This window comes from Apteryx rowi, unplaced genomic scaffold (assembly GCF_003343035.1).
Source record: "Apteryx rowi isolate R43461 unplaced genomic scaffold, aptRow1 scaffold_27, whole genome shotgun sequence".
In the NCBI taxonomy this organism is placed as follows: domain Eukaryota; kingdom Metazoa; phylum Chordata; class Aves; order Apterygiformes; family Apterygidae; genus Apteryx; species Apteryx rowi.
In genome coordinates this window covers 1,264,107-1,279,045 of record NW_020449085.1, presented here as the reverse complement: position 1 = coordinate 1,279,045, position 14,939 = coordinate 1,264,107, and the positions used below count along the sequence as shown (strand labels likewise).

Below are 14,939 nucleotides of genomic sequence, written 5' to 3'. Positions count from 1 at the left end.
TTCCCAAACAAGGTCCCCAAATATTACTGTGCTGTTCCCTCTTGCCTTCTGGGGAGCAGCCTCATCTCATGGGTGTTGGTTCTGGCTGGTGGCAGAACATGGAAGCATTGCAGTTGCGATTTGTGCCCTGAAAGCACATTTCTGAGAGTCCTTTCTTCTGCTGAGTGGAGGGTGGCAACCGCTCTCCCAAGCGGGCTAATCCCCATGGCAGCTGTCGTTGGTGTTACATTGTGAGGGGCAGTTGCAAATTGCCAGGGTCTGAAAGTGTTTTAGAGATTTCTAGACTATGTCCAAACTCTGAGTTACTTTTGGACTTCTGGCATGAAATCAAAGACTAATTGAAGTTAGAAGAGACATATAGAGGTCTGTGGTCAACCACCTGCCCAAAAGTGGGCCAACCTGGTTAGAGCCACCTTTGAAGCTGGATCAGGTTTCTCAGGGCTGTGTCCAGCTGAGTTTGTGGCCTCTCCAAGGATAGAGAACTGGGCCCCTGTTTCAGTGTTTGACCATCCTCAAGATGAAGAATTTTTTTTTTTTTTTTCCTTATTGCTGGTTGGAATTTCCCTTGCTGCTTCTCCCTTGTCTCCTATCCTTTAGCTGAGTGCCTCTGAGGAGGATTTGAGAGAGTGTGCCCCAGGACCCCACGTGAAGCTCAAGCCAGGACCTGTCATCCCTGATGTCTTATTGCCACTAGTGACTGTTGCTTTACTGTGTTTGTCTTCCAATCCGTGACAATAGCCATCACCTTGGTGTTGTTTACAACCATGAGCCTCAGCCGTTGGGTTTAATAGGTGATTAATTGCTGCCATGCTTGTCTACCTTGTCTTCTAAGCTTGGTACTGCTGGCACCTGCCTTCTCCTTAGTTAAGAAAGCTGTGAGGAATCATGTGCAGGCGACTCGGTTTTAGCACAGGCTTTCTTGGTAACTTTGTTCTGCTCTGCCTTCTGGTGGCTCCCCTTCCAGATCAGGACTGTCTGGAGCTCTTGCAAGCTGGGTTCATGCTGCTGATGGTTGCCATGCTCTCTGTGTTGGATGGCTTGTKCTCGGTGGTGTCTCCCTGCACAGGTTTAGCAAGGGGTGCTATGATGGGACTGGTGTAAAGGACTGTGCTCCGCAGTGCTTGACTTATTGCCGGGCAGCAATTTTCAGCAGCCTTGAGAGGAAGCAAGGACAGTCAATGCTTAATAGAAAATTGAGGAACGCCTTCACCTTGGAGACAGTCCTCCTAATCCTGACTCAGCCTTGGGAAGAGCAGAGCTGTGGCTGTTGTTCCGCTCCTGGAAACTGCTGCTTAAATCCCTCCACACTAACTCAAAAACTCCATTTGGGTGGCAGTGAGAGAGGAAGAGRCTAGGAAATGCTTGTCCCAAGAAGATTCCTAGGAAGAAAAAAAAAAAAAGAAAAGAAAAGAGGATGTTTCCCATGTATCAATGTGTGACACGAGGTGCTGTCCCTGGTGAGCTGCCATCTCACCAAACATAGGGAGCAGGCCTTGCTGCTGTGCTCAGCATGCCAGTTTGCACCGCTGTGAAGTTGCCTTGGCTACCAGCTTGTCTATAACTGAACAGGAAACTTAAGACTGTGGAATATTTTTCCCTTCTGCCTTCTCTCCACAGAAGTTTTGCCATTCCTTCATGGAAATGTTTGTGGTTCCTGGCTCCTGCAAGCTTCAGAGCATGTGTTCCCTGTGTCTCACCCCAGTGCTGGCTGTGCCAGGGTCTTTCTGAAGATTGCTTGGTGTCTGACTTATGACCAGACTCACTCAAAGCTAAGCTTTTTAGTTTTCAGTGACCGTATTGAGCTGTTCCTGGGAGTGATGTGTCTTTGAGGGCTGTGGTGGTCTCGTGTGTACCTTGGCTGCGATCAGCAGGGTCTCTGCTCAGCTAACCTGTGCTCTTGCTGGTTGGAGACTGCCGTGGGCTGACCTGCACTGCTCAGGAATGGCTCAACACCTCCCTTCGGCATTGGGGGAGCTTCTCCCATGGACTCCAGTGAGGACTTGGGGCTGTGCAGCATTGTTGAAAGTGCTTCTTCAGGTAGGGAAGAGTGTCGAGAGCTCCTGCTTGGGATCCRAATGTGGCTGGGTTTATTCCTGTAGCTGCTGCACATGGGACCTACTCTGCAGAGTGCTGAAGTTGGTCAGGAACCTCTCTGTGCTGGGTTAGCTTTGGGAGGCCTTACAGTGACACCTAACTCAGCTCAACTTTGCAGTATGCTTGGATTCATTCTCCATCTTTTTTTGCTCTAGAAGATTTCTTTGCTTTTTTTGAGAAGTGCGGGTAGGATAGGAGAGCTCTTGGGTTTATGCTTTTTCTGCCCAAGCCAGGGAGAGTTTAGAAATATGAAGCTCTTCATCCCTCCTGGAGAAGACTTGGGTAGTTGGGGCTGTTGCTTAGAGCAGGGCCTGGTGTCAAGGATGCCTTGGGAGCTGCTGCTAAACCAGGCTCTGATGTCTCTCCTTCTGTGGTGTGCTCCTTTAAGCTGCTGCCAGGAAGCCTGTCCTTGGGGCTTCCTCACCAGCAGACCTTCTCTGCACTGAAGGGTGGGATCTGCTCACGTGGTCATGGTTTCCTGTGTCAAAAGAAACCCCTACTGAATACCCTGGGACCTGCCCAGGGTCAAGGAAGAGGTGCCAGTTTCTGTTGTGTGTTTTAAAAGCTATGGCCAGGCCAAGTAGTTCTGCATCCCCATCACTAGCGGGGCTGGAAGGAAGGCAGCAGGCTCGGGAAGCCGGGAGAGAGCCAAGGGGGGTTAACGGCTGCGGTCTGTGTGTGTTGCAGGGAATGAGCAACCCTGGGGAAAGCCCTGCACCCAGCTCCTGGTCTCTGTGGCCACTCCAGGCTGTGATGGGTTTCCCAGCCTGGACTCCAAGGAGAGCTGTAAGTATTGGGGTTTGGAGCGGGAGCGCAGATGTCTCTGTGCCCATCAGTTGGAACTGGTGCCATACAGCCCTTCGTGCTTCCCCCGAGGTGGGGGTATCCTTGCCGTATTGGTGAGAAACTGGGGACGGGAGGGAGTGACTTACCTGAGGATGCTGATAAGAAAGTGGGAGAGGCAAAATAAATAAGCCCCAGCTTTCTGGGATCCCAGGGACCAGTCCTCTATCAAAACTGCTGCCTGGTCCGGCTACAGCCCCGTAGCTGGGGCTGTCGTGCTCTGTCGCGGTGTGTGATGGAGTGTGGGCCCCAGTGCCTAGGCTGACCTGTCTCGTGCTGTGTTTCAGATAAGCTCTCCATCTCGGAGGACTCCTTGCTGCTGTCTGCGGATGCTGTCTGGGGAGCTCTCAGAGGTGAGGTGTGTTTGGCATTTGGGAGTAACAGAGCTTTGATGGACATTCCCGCTCTCCCTGCCCCTAAGCCTATGGGGACAGCTCTCTGTGCCTCTTTTCTGTAGACTCCCTGTTAATTGTGCTCTGTTCCTTTGGGGGAATCTGCTGAGAAAGTAACTGTGTGATTTTTTTTTTTTTTTTTTTTTCCCACAGGCCTGGAGACGTTCAGCCAGCTCGTTGGGCGAGACGAGGATGGCACGGTGAGTGGGAGGCTCGCGTGCAGGCAGGCTAACGTGAGCCCTCACAGTGATATGAGCCCTGACGTCGCCTCAGGGGGGCAAGCTGAGCTTTGGGGCAGTGAGCCAGCTCTCCCTAATGCTCTTGCCTTCAAGGGTACAGGCTAAGGATCACTGGGGGACTTGGGGGCTGGTGGGCTTCCAGCAGGGCAGCACAGCCCTGTCATGTCAAGGGCCACACAGTGATTCGTGAAGACAGAGTCCAGCCAGATCGCTGCCTTGTGAGCAGGTAAAGTGCTGTGGCTCTTTCTGSCTGGCTTACGCAGTGGGGTTGTGTGCTGGGCAGTGAGGATACCCCCCCTAGTCCTGCTGGCCCTGGGGCTGAAGAGGACCCTRATTCTCCCCTGTTAATGGCTGTGTTGCTTGGAGCCCTGCTCACTTCTTCCTCGTGCTCTCTGTGTGCAGTACTATGTCAACGAGACGGAGATTGTGGACTTCCCCCGCTTCCGTCACCGAGGCCTGTTGCTGGACACCTCTCGTCACTACCTGCCTCTGAAAGCCATCCTGCAAACACTGGTAGGGCACCTGGTGCTGCGAGGCCTGTGTCCTGCCCCGCTGACAGCCAGTYGAGCACTGTCTGGGAGACAGAGCGGGTTAGCCAGGAGTCCCTTTCTCTGGGATAGACGKGAACTCCCTGGGTGGCTGGGAGACCTTTCGCTTGTGTTGGTTCTTTCCAAAGATCACAGGAGCCATCTAGTGARAGCCAGCCATACAGCTGGGCATGGGGCAGCCATCCACAGCTTGTCAAGGAAGAGCTTGTCAAACCTAGGTGTTTTGAAGAAAACCAGCCTGCGTGCCTCTAGATGAAGCAGCAGGGTTAGRTGGGATGGCAGCATGACCTCAATTCTTGTACACTGATCTGCATCACGGAAAAATGCTTCCATGCTGCAGGCCCTTCCTAGTGCAGTGCTCTGTGGCCATGCCTCTGTTTGTGCYCAGTGTAACTCACAGCTGCCTCAGGTGGGTGATTTTTCACTTCCCTTGGTATGTGGGAGAAGGAAGAAAATCCTGAGGTATCTTAGATCCCTGCAACCCAGCTTACTTTCTGAAGCCAGATTGTTTCYAAGGCAAGGGAAATGCTAGCTTCTTCCCAGTCACGTTAGACAAAAGTGGGCGGTGGTTCTGCACTCATCTCAAGCAGAATTAAACATCCAGGTCTCAATCACTGGCTTACTTATATGGAGAAACAGGAGTTTTATTGTCAGCAGGAGCACTGCTGGCCTTCTGCAGCTCTTTGCAGTGCTCACAGGTTTGACAGAGAGGTGTCTGAATGACTCCTGGAGCCCCGGGAGCATCTGGGGAYGCTCTTTATATGTTTACCTTGTCCCTTTGGAGTGCAAGGACCTGGGGTCCCTCAGACTCTTTCTGCAACAGGCCGGCTGACCTTTCAGACAAGGCAGGGAATGTTCACCTTGTTCCTGCTCCTTCCTAGGATGTCATGGCTTACAACAAGTTCAATGTGTTTCACTGGCACATTGTGGATGACCCATCTTTCCCATACGAGAGCGTGACCTTCCCAGAGCTCAGCAGAAAGGTAACCCATCCTGTTCATTGTGCAGCTCCCCGCTGAGCATGGGGAGTGCTGATCACTCCTATGCCAAGGGAGCGAGGCGCTGTGACTTCTTGTGTTTCCCCAGGGAGCCTTCAATGCCATCACCCACGTGTACACAGCCAGTGACGTGAAGGCGGTGATCGAGTACGCCCGGCTCCGTGGCATCAGAGTAATCGCAGAGTTTGACACTCCTGGGCACACCCTTTCGTGGGGTCCAGGTAAGGAGCAGAACATGCCTGGGGCCCCCGTTCAGGGGTGCGGGTGTYAGGAGAGCTGCAGTGGTGTCTGGGGGAGGAAGGGTCTCTGCAGCCTGGATCCCAGTAGCGGGCTGTGGACAGCTATGTCCCACAGGCAGGCTTGGGGAGGAGCAGGCCATCAGCTGGGGGAAATAGGGTCCAGTGGTCCAACTTCAGGAACAACATCCAAAGGGAAAACATATCCATCTCTTCTTGGGTTCCAAGCTGGGTGCTTTTTTGGAACATTTGTTCTGCCAAAACTCAACCTCATGRGGTATAGCAAGGATCCTGGGTTTAACTGAGGGTGCGGCTGACCAAGCTTTCTCACTCTGCTTGGCTGGGCCCCCAGTCCTGATACATTGCTCCCTGCTTTAAGAACTGGGAGTACCTCCTYGTCCGTGTCTCACAGGAGGTGTGAGAAGCTCCAGAAAATGCTACTTTGTCTTCCTCTTTCCTTCCCCTCCCTCCAAATGGCCCACACTGGAGTATGCTCTGTGCATGTGGTCTCAGCCAAAACTGTGGCTGCCTCCCCTTCCCCGTCCACAGTGGGTGCACTGAACCGGGAGTGGGTGCTGGGGGCTGCACCAACATTATCTTTTTCCCAACAGTTCTGTGTGCGGTTTCCCCTAGGAATCTTCATAAGGGAATAGGRCCATGGCTGGGATCACGTTTCTGCTGCTGTGGTTATGCCTCATGCACTGCGCCCGGACCTTCTGTCCGTGGCAGGCACCGGGCCATGCTGGGGAGGGTCTGGGTGGCTATGCAGGGAGAGATGGGTGTGTTTAACCCCTTCCTCACTGTGCTGGGTTTGTTGTGACCCAGGTGCTCCAGGCCTCCTAACTCCCTGCTATTCGGGCAAGAATCTTTCTGGGACCTATGGGCCCATCAACCCCATCCTTAACAGCACCTACGAGTTTGTGACCAGGTTCTTTCAAGAGGTCAGCGCTGTGTTCCCAGACTTCTTTCTTCACCTTGGTGGTGATGAGGTGGACTTCACATGCTGGTGAGTGATGCCCAGTCTGAAGTCAGTCTGGACAGGGCCTGGGGAAAGTGCAGATCACAAGATCCAGTTTAGCTGGGGAAGTGTCTGGGACTAGGGTCTGGAACAGGATCAGTGCTCTGTTGCCTTGGCACCAGGCATGTGCTTAGGGACGGATGACAAGTACCTGAAAGAACAGCCACCCGAAAAGATCGGGAGAGGCAGGGTGAGAGTGGACGGTTATTTGCATGTAAGAGGGAGCCAGAGGGCTAGAAATTTAGCATGGGACCCCTGCATCCCACCCCATCAATCCTTGGCCATGYTCATCTGCAGATCTTTGGCCTCCTGCTTCATTAGGCAGAGAGAGAGCATGGAAAGCCTTGGCCATGGCTAATCTTACTCCAGCACTCTGGAATGCAGAGCTTTTATTCCCTTCTATCTCATACACAGGAAGTCGAATCCAAAAATCCGTGCCTTCATGCAGGAGATGGGATTTGGTGATGATTTCACAAAACTAGAGTCGTTCTACATCCAGCGGTAAGGATGGCTGTGTCTGGGGCCTGTAGCTGCAGTATATGACCTACGCAAATGTCTTTTGCGGTCATGGGGACCCTGTATCTCCTTTGCAAGAGCACACACCTTTGGGCATGGCTCCCTGACCCCAAAGGGAATAGCCTGGCCACATTTTGTTGGGAGACCAGACCATGAGGCCTGGGCCTGAAGGGAGCCCTGTGAGGGTCCAGACTTTCTCCCTTACCCTTCTTCAGAAGCACTTTTATGTCTTGCTGTGGGTGTTGGAAAAATCGGTGCTTCTGCTTTGGCTGTATGCAACTGGCAAAAAGAGGGGACTGTAGCTGGGAGTATCCAAAACTCAGTACTGTTTCTGCTCCAGGCTTTTGGACATCATCTCTTCCTTTGGCAAGGGTTACGTGGTGTGGCAGGAGGTGTTTGACAATGGAGTGAAGGTGAGAGCTGCCTGCTTTCCCTAAAAGGATTCCCTGTGCTTGGGCAAGCAGTGCCAGCGCCCTGGCCAGACTCTCTGGTGTGCTCTGGGGGTGCTGTGCTGGTGCTGGTGGGAGATACCCTGATAGGGGATTGAGGCTGGTCTTGACACAGTGCTGGCGAGAGCCCTCTGCCCTCATGGTGGCTTTGTCCAGCTGCTGTCAACAGGCTCTTTCCTCCAAGTTCTTGTATATGTAGCTGCAAGAGGCAGGTTTTAACCCTGCTTGGGGTGTGCTCTGCAAATGGACTTATCCCTTCCTAAGAGCAGCAGCGGTTACTTGCTGGGTCTGCTCCCAGTCTCTCTCAGCAAGTTCATGCTGGTGTCACTTGAGCCAAGTGCTATCCCGCTGTTAAAGCCTCCCTGTCTGGCCAGGAAGGCACCCGAGGAGCTGCTGGCTTTTGCCAGCTCAGTTTTCTCCGTTTGAGTTCTGCCATTCACGTGGCTTCTGGGAGCTGCAGGTTTGTGAAGGAGGCCTTGGGCTGGGGCTGGAACACATCAGAGATGCAGGATTTGTGCTGCCCCTGYGACCATAGTGACCTTGCACTGGTCCGTGGCTTTTGTCCTTGCTGCAGGGTAGGAAAGTGCTCTTCTCCCTTCCTATAAGTGCAGCCCTGAGGGCGGAGGAGACTCCACCGCTTCCTGTGGACCATGCATAGCTCTAGCTCCCACTATTGCCATAACCAGTCCTGGGCTGTTTCTGGGGCAGGACCCTGGGCAGAGTGGCGGGAGGTGGGTGTTCGGGAGAGGCATTACACAGCAGAGGTGTGGATGGTTTGGGGACACTGCTTGTGAGGGGAGGTGGTGCTCTCAGTTGCTGCACTGATTCTGTGCAYGGGGTTCACACGTGTGTGCTGTGGGACCAGGTGAGGCCAGATACAATCGTCCACGTATGGAAGGAGAACGCCACGCCATACCTGCAGGAGATGGCRCAAGTCACCAAGGCTGGCTACAGGGCTCTGCTCTCTGCTCCCTGGTACCTCAACCACATCTCCTATGGGCAGGACTGGATGGAGGCCTACCAGGTGGAGCCCTTGAAGTTCGAAGGTGCGTTCCTTGTGTCAGGTTCCCTTATGGCAGCTGACTTGCCTCTTGGAGGTAGTGCCAGGGCTTGCTCTCTTGCTAATCTGTTTTCGCTGCTGATGTGAAGGTGCTTGAGTGGCCCTGTCACTGCTATAGTCTCCATAGCTGAGCCAGCTCACTGCTGTTACAGGCGCCTCTGTGGGCAGAGCAGTAAATCACATGTTCTTTTATGATGCCTGGTCCTCTGAATGGTGTCTCCTTTGGCAGGCAGCCCTGAGCAGAAGGATCGAGTGATCGGCGGAGAGGCCTGCATGTGGGGCGAATATGTGGATGTCACTAACCTGACCCCCAGGCTCTGGTAAGAGAAGTCCTGAGGAGGTTAGCTTGAGTCATGTGGGCAGGGCTCAGACCTGTTTCCTTCACCACTGAGTTACGTGCACCAAATTCTGGCGGTTTGATCTCCTAATGGTACTTGACTCTGTCCCTTGACAACATGTCTGTGGTAGCAGGAGCTTCACTGAGGCTTAAACTAGGGTTTGTGGCTGCCTGTAAGACTGAAACAGACCCCTATAGAACCTGCTGCTGCAACCAGTACATGTTTAATCCTGGTCTCTGTCCTGTCATCTGGATGCATCCTGATCTGCATGTGTCTGGGAATGGATCTTTCCATACGAAGAAGCCATGTGCTTTATGCTGGAGGACTTGGGGCAGGAACCGGGCACCTGCATTTCTCCAGGCCTCCCTGCATTTTGACTGGAAGGGGTCTCCTTTCCCTCCCCACTGTTGTCTAAGGGTGAACTATCCTCTGAATGTGAACTACGCTCTCTCTGAGTCTGTGGATTTTGAGCCAGTTGCTCTCAGAGCYGGGCCTATGCTCAGGCTGGCTGTGTTCATGGTCCTGCTCACAGTAAACGCAGCCACGTCTGGGTGTGGTGGTGCCGTTACCATCAGGGAAAGCTGCCTGGGCCTTGTGGATAATGGAGTCCATCTTCCCTGAATTTACACCTGCATCTCTAGAAGCAGCTCCAGGTCTTAAATCAGAGCAAAGCCTCTGGGAGCTCAGAGGTCTCTGCGAGAAGCTTTCTCACTCTTCTCTGAGCTGAGTGCCTCTGTCCCTCGTTCCTTCCAGGCCAAGAGCTGGGGCTGTAGCTGAGCGACTTTGGAGTAATGCGACAGTGAGGAACCTGCAAGATGCATACGTGCGGCTGGCCAACTTCCGCTGCGAGCTCCTCAGGTAACCATCCCTCTTGCAGGGAGCTTGAAGAGGTGCCAGCTCAGGGGGACGGTGCAAAAGACACGATCTCTGACGTTCAGCTCTAGTGAGACCCTGGGGACGGCAGTGAGGGTAACGGTGTGGGATGTGAGGGTGAGGTGGGCTTTCCTAGGGTGAAGTGACCCTTGTTCTTATTGAAACTCCCAGGCGTTTCTCATGCCTGTGAGCGGGCAGAGCTTGCTTTGTGCAGTGCTGGAAGAGGGCCCCTGCCGTGCGCGTGAGCTGATGGCCGTGCTGAGCAGAGGGTTTGTGATGGGGAAGGGGCACCCGTCAGAGCCGCTGCCTCTCCTGCAGCACCAGGCTCTGCTCTGTGACCCTTGCTGTTCCTGCAAGCAGCAACCAGACTCTGCCTCCCCTGCCTCTATAGGGGGAACTGCCCTTATGCCTTGCTTCCATAAGTGAGCAAAAAAACTGCAATCTGTGAGTGCAGGATGAAAAGCRCTCCCTTCTTGAGCACGTCACATCTGAAATTGGGTGCTGATGGCTAACTTGTGCTCCTCTAACTACTCAGAGCCTAACCACGGCCTCTGTTGGTGCCCCCTCTGTAACGCCTCTGTCTTTGCTGTGTTCCAGGCGTGGCATCCAGGCTCAGCCACTCTTCACAGGATACTGTGATCATGAATTCAGTGGATTTTGAATGGAGAGTCCTGCTGCCTTCATCCTCTGTGTGCAGGAGGAATCATATCTCTCTCTCTCTCTCTCTCTCTCTCTCTCTCTCTCTCTCTCTCTCTCTCTCTCTTCCTCCAAAGCTGCTGGCATGTTAAAGGGATTTCCCTACATTTGCTCTTGTCTTGTTGCAATGAGCAATTTTTTATTTGATTGTGCACTCTTTGCCTCTTTTTCTATTCTTATTAGTTCTTTTAAAGCTATAAAGAAATGACCCCAAAGAGAAAAGGTGCCTTTTCATGCTCTGTTGGGGCTTGGCAGACTGTGCCAGGATTTTCGCTGTCAGATCAGCTTGCTGTCGGAGATGGGCAGGCCTCACTCTGGAGCGGGCCCGTTCCAGCGATGCCAGTGGAAGAATATCCTGCTGCACCTCATCCCCGTGGCTCTGGAGCTGAACGCGTGCGTCTCGGGGACTGCAGCCCCACAGTGCCAAGCTCCAGGTTGCTTTTTCGGGTGGATTTCCCCCTCCCTCCAAGCAGAGCTGCAGACCCTGCCTTGCCTGTGTGCTGAGTACACTACTGCAGGTATAGTAGACTACTTCTCCTTCCTCTGGCCCARCTCTTGGGTCAGGGCTTGGGGTTAGGACCAGCCCTGCCGTGCCAGCTACTGCTGCTGTTGTAGGCAGCCAGGCTGTCTGGCCTGCTGGCTGTCTGCTCTGCTGGATAAATTGTTTCATCCCTGCCAATATCACAGACTTCATCCCCGCTGAGGGAAAGTTAGTCCCTAGTCACACAGCAACGTGTGCRCGGGGGAAAGGCTAGTCTTGCAGGCCAAGGTTAGCTGTGGACTCCCCTGGGGTTTTTGCCTTGACCCCAACTGTTCCCCGCTGACAAAGCACCATACCTATGCCGGGATGTCACTGTGCAGAACAACCCACCTTGGTTTTCCTTCTGTGGCCCTGCCTTTTGTGTAGGAGGTCTTGCCCTCCATATGCCAGCGGTCCATGTCGCCTGTTGGTTCCTGTCCKTGTCTCTGTCTCTTCTCCCCCTGCTTCCCCGAGTGCTCTGGCTGTGTCCGGGCAGGAGGCTTGCCTTCAAGCCACCATCTCTGCTGCCCTAAACCCTGTCTGCTGCCGCCTCCTTCTCTGGCTTCTTTTGAGAAGAGATCCTGAAGCCCCTTGGAGGAACCTCCCAAACCTGCTGTGCCGCAGCAGGGAAGCTGCATCTGTGGATGTTATCAAGTCACCGCTTGGCCCCTCCATCACCCGTCACCCCCTGCTCAGCACACAGCCAACTTACCCATCCTCCTGCTGCTGCTCTGCCCTCAGGTGGGCTCCAATCCAGTTCTCCTGCATCCGAGTGGGTGGAGAGTAGGTTCCTTGGAGAAGAGACTGGTGTTGCTGCATTGCTGGTCTGATGAGCTGGGGCAGTCTTGGTTCTTGTCCTCTGATGGTCGGGGTTGCCCTACTGGATACCCAGTTCAGCCCCAGTGTGGGGATTGCTCAGGGAGAGATCCTGTACAACAGGCATGTTGTGTGCGTGTCTGGGTGTTAAATGAGCGTGAGATCTGCTGTTAGCTCTCCGTTACGGCTGGAAAATTTTTACTATTGTTAATTTTGAATTAAAAAYGTTAATAAAATGGCAAATTGTGGATTTCTTTACCCTCCTGCAACGGGATGCCCAAACAGTACTTGTTCGAAGTGATATGCAAAAACCACTTCAGTTTTAATTTGAAAGAAATGTGGAGCCCAGCCACAGTGGAGCAGGGAAGCTTAGCTGATTGCCAAATTTAGGGGCAAGAGGGACTTTTTCCCCCCCCCCCCCTCCATCAGAGGGGCTAGGAATATAGTGGGATGGAAAAAGCTGTCTTCCTGTGCGCTGTTTCCTAAGTGGAAAAGCTCCTTGGCTTCCTCCAAGTTTCTATGGGAAACTCGCAGTGTCCTTTTTCTCTGTGCTTGTCGGTGCTGTCCTGGCCTTGGGTTCCGGGGGGGACGTTGAAGGAGAAGGTGGAGGGAAGCCTGCTCTAGGCATTTAAACCTCTCGCCTGCTCCGGGGGTTGCAATGCCTGGTGCTTCTGCTGTGCTTTCAGCGAGAAGCCCAGTGTAGACCAGTCGAGGTGCACTGGAAGTTAGGCTAACTGGACCAAGCCAGGATTGCCAGTCTACCCGCCTGTCGCTCCTGGCGGGTTTGTTTCCCTTAAATTGAGTAACATGAAAGACACAAATAATAATAGCTGCTTCATTGTGCTGGGGCTTGATGTGCTGTCAAGTCCTAAAGAGCTCCAAAAGGATGGTATAATTAGAGCTCCTGGTTCCATATGAGATTTTTTCCTTGGTAAATGCTGATCCGTTGAAACTTTGCAGAAGTGTCTCGTCCCCGTGAGACTGTTGAGGACAGGTTTTCGTGCTCTGAAACATGTTTCTGGTCGGAACAGGGGTGGCCAGCAGCTCCCTCCATGCCGAGGCCACCTGCCTGCACCTCGGCACTTAAACTTGAGCCCGCTCATGCAAGTGCGTGTCCTGATTCCTGGCTGGAGCGGATGCATTTTCGGGGTTGGCTTTGGAAATGCCRCAGCTCTGTGTTGTCCTACAGCACCAGAGGAACAAACGCCAGCAGAGCGGAGGCCTTTCTTCTGACCCCTGCTGGTATCCTCCAGTGTTTTAGACTTCATAAAACATTGATTTAAGAGCCACTGAAGCTGGCGAAGGTTTAAGTAAATGTACAAAAGGTAGTAGGTGTGATGAGGAATGTTTTTCCAAAGAAACTGTATGTGATAACTGCAACTCCGTAGCTGCTCAAATACACTGAGAGGGTTGACGGGTGTCTACGTCCCTCCTGCTACTGCAAGTAGAGCTGCTGCCACTGGCTTCTTCCCCATCCATAGCCATGATAGGAGCCAACCGCGGTACGTGAAGGGCATGTTCACGACTCGGGGTAAGCAATCGCAGCAAAGGCGTCCTGGCCACCTTCCTTTGGAGACGCTTGAGCATCTGTTTTGTTGATGCTCGTGGCCGTGGGTTCACAGCCGCTTCTGTCTACCTCCTGCTACAGCTACACCATTGCTGCGGGGCAGGACGGCCGAGCGCTGCCTGTTCCTCCAGGGGTCCAAATTGCCCCGGCCCAGCAGGAGCAGGCAGTGGCTGTGCACCAAAGCCACGGTGCCTGTGCTGAGCCCCGTCGCAGCCGGGGAGGGAGGCAGGGTGGGCAGGGGCGACGGGCGCCCCTTGCCCGCGGGTGTCACGGCCGYGCTGTGGGCAGGAGGCAGCGGGGGCCTGGCAGAGCGGGGGGCTCCCCCGTCCTGCTGCCGGCGTGCAGCAGCGTGGGCTCCGAGGGGGCGGCAGGCACCGAGGAAGGGCGTTATTATCCCGTCCTATTTTTAAAGGCGCCGCTGTTTTTCCCCGTGCGGTGAAAGTCGGTACCTTCCCCAGGTGCCTTTGCTGCAGCGGGGAGCTGCCGCCGTGGGCAGGGGGGAGCCGCGGGCCCCGGGGAGGTTGCTCTGCTCCCCGGCGTCACCCAGCCAAGGGGGGGCGGGTTGGGGTCACCCGGACCCCCGGAGGGGCTGAGCTGGCCCCGGCGGCCGGAGCTGCGGAGGGGAAGGACCCGGGGCCGCGGCCACGCTCCCCTTCCCACGACGGGAAGGAGATGGGGTCCAAAGGGGGCTTCGACACCCCGCGCGCGAGGGTCCCCGGCGCCGCTGGGAGAGGGCTAGCGGGTGCCAGATGGGCTTAGTCACCGCCGCGGCGGCTGGTGAGGAGGAGGAGGAGGAGGAGAGTGCCGGCGTGCCGCCCGGCTGTGTTGTGCTCCGGCCGTGCGCCCGCCAGGCAGGGGGAACGGCAGTGCTGTGGGAAGCGAACGCCGTTGACCCGAGGCTGCGGAGCTGGTGGCGTTGGCCACACGCTGGGCTGCCCGTTGCTGCCGGGAGCGGCTTTCCGCTGCGGCGCCGGCCGGGAAGGGGGATCCGCTGCCCGCCGGCCTCGGCCGTGAGCCGCGGCAGCGCTCGGCACGTGGCAGCGAGCGGGTCCCGGGGGCTCCACCTCCGCCCGTGGGCGGCCCCTGAAAAGCTAAGGGGCTTCGGGGCCCGGGCCGGGCTGGCGGGCTCCCGTTAAAAGCTGCCCGATGAACCGCGTCGGGGCGTCATTTCGGCATCGCTTTGCACGCRCTGTCCCTCCGCTGTTCGGGCTCCGTTACCGATTCCCGCTCCGTCCATCCGTCTGTCTGCCCCGGAAGGACGATGCATCCGGGCAGCACGGGCAGTGTGGCCGCGGCAGCTCGGGGGCGACTCCAGGGTCACCGCCGCCGGCCCGTGGTGGCCGCRCCGGCCCTGGGGCGAGAGGGGCTGGTGACCGAGCCCAGCTGCACTGCCGGACCCACGGGAGCTCAGCGCTGGCGCGGCACTAACCGGAGCGAATCTCCTTCCAGTTGACCTTTAAGTATCGGATAATTTATCGTGTGTTTACCCACAGTGACACTAGATCCCTGCTGGGGATTTAATTACTAACCCAGATTGTTTCCATAAAGCTGCGGGGAGGCAATTACGAGGTGATATTTATGACGGGGCGTAAATGGCGCCTTCCTTCCCCTCCGCCCTTCCCGGTTCGGCCCCCGTGGACGCCGCCACCTTGGGCCTCACGGGCGGCTCCGGAGGCGCTCGCGGGCCAGACAAGCGCCGCCGCGCTCCCTCCGCAGCGCCCGGGCTCCGCGCGCCC

The 14,939-nt window shown here is 55.3% G+C and overlaps 1 protein-coding gene across 1 annotated transcript; it reads left to right on the top strand.

The window, feature by feature from the left end:
• Positions 1–517: 517 nt before the first annotated feature.
• HEXA (hexosaminidase subunit alpha) lies at positions 518–11,879 on the top strand. The gene is made up of 14 exons (XM_026068283.1): positions 518–2,037; positions 2,782–2,880; positions 3,225–3,290; positions 3,483–3,529; positions 3,971–4,081; positions 4,998–5,099; positions 5,203–5,335; positions 6,176–6,356; positions 6,783–6,869; positions 7,225–7,297; positions 8,199–8,379; positions 8,623–8,713; positions 9,485–9,589; positions 10,202–11,879. Exons 1-14 carry the CDS (start codon positions 1,983–1,985, stop codon positions 10,263–10,265), a joined length of 1,395 nt encoding a protein of 464 aa, XP_025924068.1. The 5' UTR covers positions 518–1,982; the 3' UTR covers positions 10,266–11,879.
• Positions 11,880–14,939: the final 3,060 nt, after the last annotated feature.